This window comes from Colletotrichum destructivum, chromosome 4 (genome assembly GCF_034447905.1).
Source record: "Colletotrichum destructivum chromosome 4, complete sequence".
In the NCBI taxonomy this organism is placed as follows: domain Eukaryota; kingdom Fungi; phylum Ascomycota; class Sordariomycetes; order Glomerellales; family Glomerellaceae; genus Colletotrichum; species Colletotrichum destructivum.
Window position 1 is genome coordinate 1,833,986 of NC_085899.1, and position 3,845 is coordinate 1,837,830.

At 56.9% G+C, this 3,845-nt stretch overlaps 1 protein-coding gene across 1 annotated transcript; it reads left to right on the forward strand.

Moving 5' to 3' along the window:
- Positions 1–2,620: 2,620 nt before the first annotated feature.
- On the forward strand, positions 2,621–3,336 carry CDEST_06474 (uncharacterized protein). The gene has a single exon (XM_062922633.1). The coding sequence runs from the start codon at positions 2,822–2,824 to the stop codon at positions 3,266–3,268; it is 447 nt and encodes a 148-aa protein (XP_062778684.1). The 5' UTR covers positions 2,621–2,821; the 3' UTR covers positions 3,269–3,336.
- Positions 3,337–3,845: the final 509 nt, after the last annotated feature.

Here is a 3,845-nt window from a genome sequence, read left to right on the forward strand (position 1 = left end):
CCTGAGCCCAGGGCCTAGCCCCTGGTCTTTTTCGGGTAAGTGCAACTCACAGCGCAGGTTGTGTAATTTACAAGGGGGGGAGGGTTTTCCCTTTTTTTTTTTTTTTTTTTTTTTTTTTTTTGCTCTCCCTCATGTGAATCTGTGACTCTTACCCTTATTCCTTTTTCTTTTTTCTTTTTCCTTTTCTCCTGTCCACTTTTCTTGCTTCGAGGTCCTCGAGGTATCCCTTCTTGACTTTCTCGCTTAGCTTCATCGAGCGATACTCGGCGACCTAAGAGTCTCCAGCTATTTTTTCTTCAATTATTTCGGGACGTGAAATCCACTTCGCCTCCGGTCTCCGGCTGGCGTTCCCCGTCCAGGCACATTCAGCACTAGTATTGTGTGTTTGTGCCTTGGCAGGCCCCGGTCGGCCAGAGTCTCTCTGGTTTGAGGTTGACTCATCGTTTACAATCCCCCACCCCCACTCGTGTCGAGAACCATCTCCGAGTGACTGAGACTCCTTCGTCAAGCGTATGTCATTGTCTCAGTCGAGGCTGTGCAATGTTCCTTTTCCCGCTCGAGGGCATAAACCACTCACTCGCTCGCCTGCCCAGGGACCACTGGAACCAGCAGCACAAACAACGTCGCAAAAGCAATATTCATCGCTATGCAACTCTCAACGAGAAACATGACGCTGGCAGGAGCAAACCGCCAGCCATTCCAAGGGAGTCCCAGACCGAGGGCAATCCGAGCCAAGCTCCGTTTTGGCAGGCCGCACGCGGCCGAGACCTCTTGTTTCACCGTCCGCCGGACCCTTTTGCCCGTGCTGTGATCAATCATGACCGAAGAATAAGTGTGGTAATCCGGCCCAAGACGGCACGTCACTGCATTGTGTTGTGTGGATGCCGTGCAATATCTGCCAGACCGCCGTCCATCTCTGCACTCTTTGTGCACAACTCGCTGAAACACACATCGATGCCGAGTGCATCTTTGTGTTGTCATCGTCTCCTCCCATGTTGCGATGCGTACCTGGATGGCGTGGGAGCACAGGTGGGTTGTCCCTCACGCCCAGGTGCGACGGTGGGGGGGCCCGGAAGACCTAGACCCTTCGTTCCAGCCGTGCCAGAGTCGTCCGTTCACTGCCTCTGCTTCTCATAGCGAGGGTTCCATTCATTGCGAGGCAATGTTGTACTGTATGTACGCTTAATGTTCCCAGGAAGGCTCCATCGCGATGCTGTGCGACTGAAATCCCTACCCCCCCGAACCCATCTGCTGCGTCACCGTTTCTCCGTGAATCCCCCCGATACAGGAGGATATACTCGATACGTCGTATAGCTTCTTCTGTGGGAACCGAGAGTCTGGACCTTTCGACCATGGCCCTGAAACGACGGATGCTTGCTTTGCTAAGCTCGATCGATGCTCATGGAATTGCGGGTCCACAAAGAGTCTAGATGCTTCACAGGGCTGGAGCAGCAACCGCAACAACAGCAACAACTGGGGACCGAAAACCGGAAACCGGAAACAAGTTTGGCAACTAGTGGGTTCTTGTTTGCGACGCGCGCGCCCCTTCTCCCCAGTCCGTCAAATGAATTCCCGGTGACTCTCCCGGGTCCATATTTCCTCACGGCCTGACGGGCTACGGCCTCTCCTGTCGAACGGGCGCTGTTGTGGTCCCTTGAATGCGCTGTTCTGGATCGCCGCCGCAGACCGGGGAGAGCCGGCGAGCACCGGCGACTGGGAGGACCGCGGCGGGCCACCAACCACCCGGCCGCCGCTCCGAGGGGTGTGTTTCGCAGTCGGTGTGTTCATAGCATTTTACTGGACCCACACACAGATGCGAGCATGTCCCAATCCTCACCCCTCACCCACTTTGATAGAAAGACACCTTTTGTGCAATCGCACTGCCTTTGCACCGCCTTCGCACACATCTTATTGCTGGTGCAGGCTTCGTGGAGGAATCATCCTGGGCCCATTCCGCTAAACAAGAAACCTGCTCGCGATGCCCTCCGGCCAATCCACCCACCTACCTAGTATCCGTACTTGCCTACCGAGTGCAACCGCTAGCTCTCCCCAGGATTCTGGGGCATTCGGAGCAGGGCGGCCTCGAAACGAGCGACGGAGCTGGGCCGCTGGTGGACGGTGTTTTATTAGTGCTGGGCCGGCGCCGACCGTGCTGCGAGAGGGATGGAGGACACGGCCGGTCGATCGGTCATCCTGTTCAGACACGTCAAAGGGCTAAGAGGGACTTCGTCAGACAGGCGGCGCTGCTGCCCAAGGCCGGTAGCGTGGTCGATCTTCTCCAGGCACACGCGAGAGCAGAAGAAAAAAAAAGGGGGGGGAGAAAAAAAAGAAAGGAGGGCCTTGCCTGCCTTCGATCCGGGGGGGTCTTTTTTTCGATCTGACAAGGCGCAGTCCGGCGATCTGCTGTCAAGGGGGGGATGGAGAGGGGGCGGCCTCATGAGAAGTTATTGTGGTGGAAGAATCTCATCGTCAGACTGACTCAAGGCTACTATGAAAAAGGTCTGGGGTGCCTATCTCGCAATCGCAGATGCGCGCGCACGCAACTTCGCCAGAGAGCAGCCGCTGCCTTGGAGAGGATGTGGACGCGATCGGGAGCATGGCATCGACTCTGCGGATACGCCATCGCCAAGATCCTTCGGCCACCGTCGTCGTCGTCCTACTCGTTCTCGTCCTCGTCTTTGTCTGCCCGATGATCCGGCGCACCCCGCGGCAACGGAGTTGGGTATGCGCACATCGCTACTGTCCGCGGCCGTGGTCCACGGGGTGCCAGCAAAGGTCGAACTCTGTTTTGCGGGACTGAGGAGCCACCTATCCACCCACCATGACTCCTTTGACTGGGCTGTTGGGACGATCGGCGGGCCGGCCGCTCAATCGCTCGCTAGCAATCCCACGCTTGCACGGCGCTGGCCGCCTGGGATCGCCGAGGCCGAATGCCACTACCGAGCAGGTTTACGGATACATCCAGCTTCCTCTTGTCGCGATGAGGGTGGGTTTCCACGGATATGAGCGCACGGGTTGGAATACCGTGTACGGCAAGTCATCGCCGGGCCGCATGCAATGCGACAACACCACGGCAGTTCAACGCCAACCGGGTGAGGCCTTTTTTCCTCTCCTCTCCCTCGATGCCATCGACGCCCATCGCAACAGCAGACTCTGCCGTTGCAGCCCTCGGCGGGCGTGCGTCTCCCGGGGTGTCGCGGACAGGGCCGCCAAAGTCTATCGGTGTCGTGCTACGGACCCTGGAATACTATGGAACGTTCAAAGTTAGTTTTTGTAATTAGTTTTTTATTTTTTTCCTCCGCCCGCGCGGTGGCTTATGGCGATTGCAATCCCGACAATGCGAAAGTGTCGGCACGGCGTAGAGACTTTGAGGATCGAATGTGATACGATGTAAACCTTTTGACCCAATCCGTGCATCTCAGTCGATGATCAAACGCTCGATCGGGCCCAGGACCGCTTGTCCTACGCCCTGTTTCGGACGGAATCCTTTCTCGCTGTCGTCTTCTTCGTTATGTAAGATTTAGACTAATTAAAGCACGGTTAGACTTTCGGGAAGGTGAAAAAAGGTTGAATGTCCGTCGAGGCCGGGCGGGCACAGACTCTTTCGACACGAGTCCGCGGTGAAAACTCTGTCATCGCATCTTTTGCGTTTGCCAGGGCATGGAGTTTGTTTCAGAAGCAAAGCCGAAGCTTGAGCTTTTCGGTCGTTTTCGCACCGGACGCCGGCCTCCGGAAGGTTCGCGGAAGGGGGGGAGGGAGGGCCACCGTGCATTGGCGGCGGGCTGCCGGACTGGTCGAGCGGTGCGAACCCGAGAAGGAAGCGAGTTTCCTTGAGAGGTTGGGTG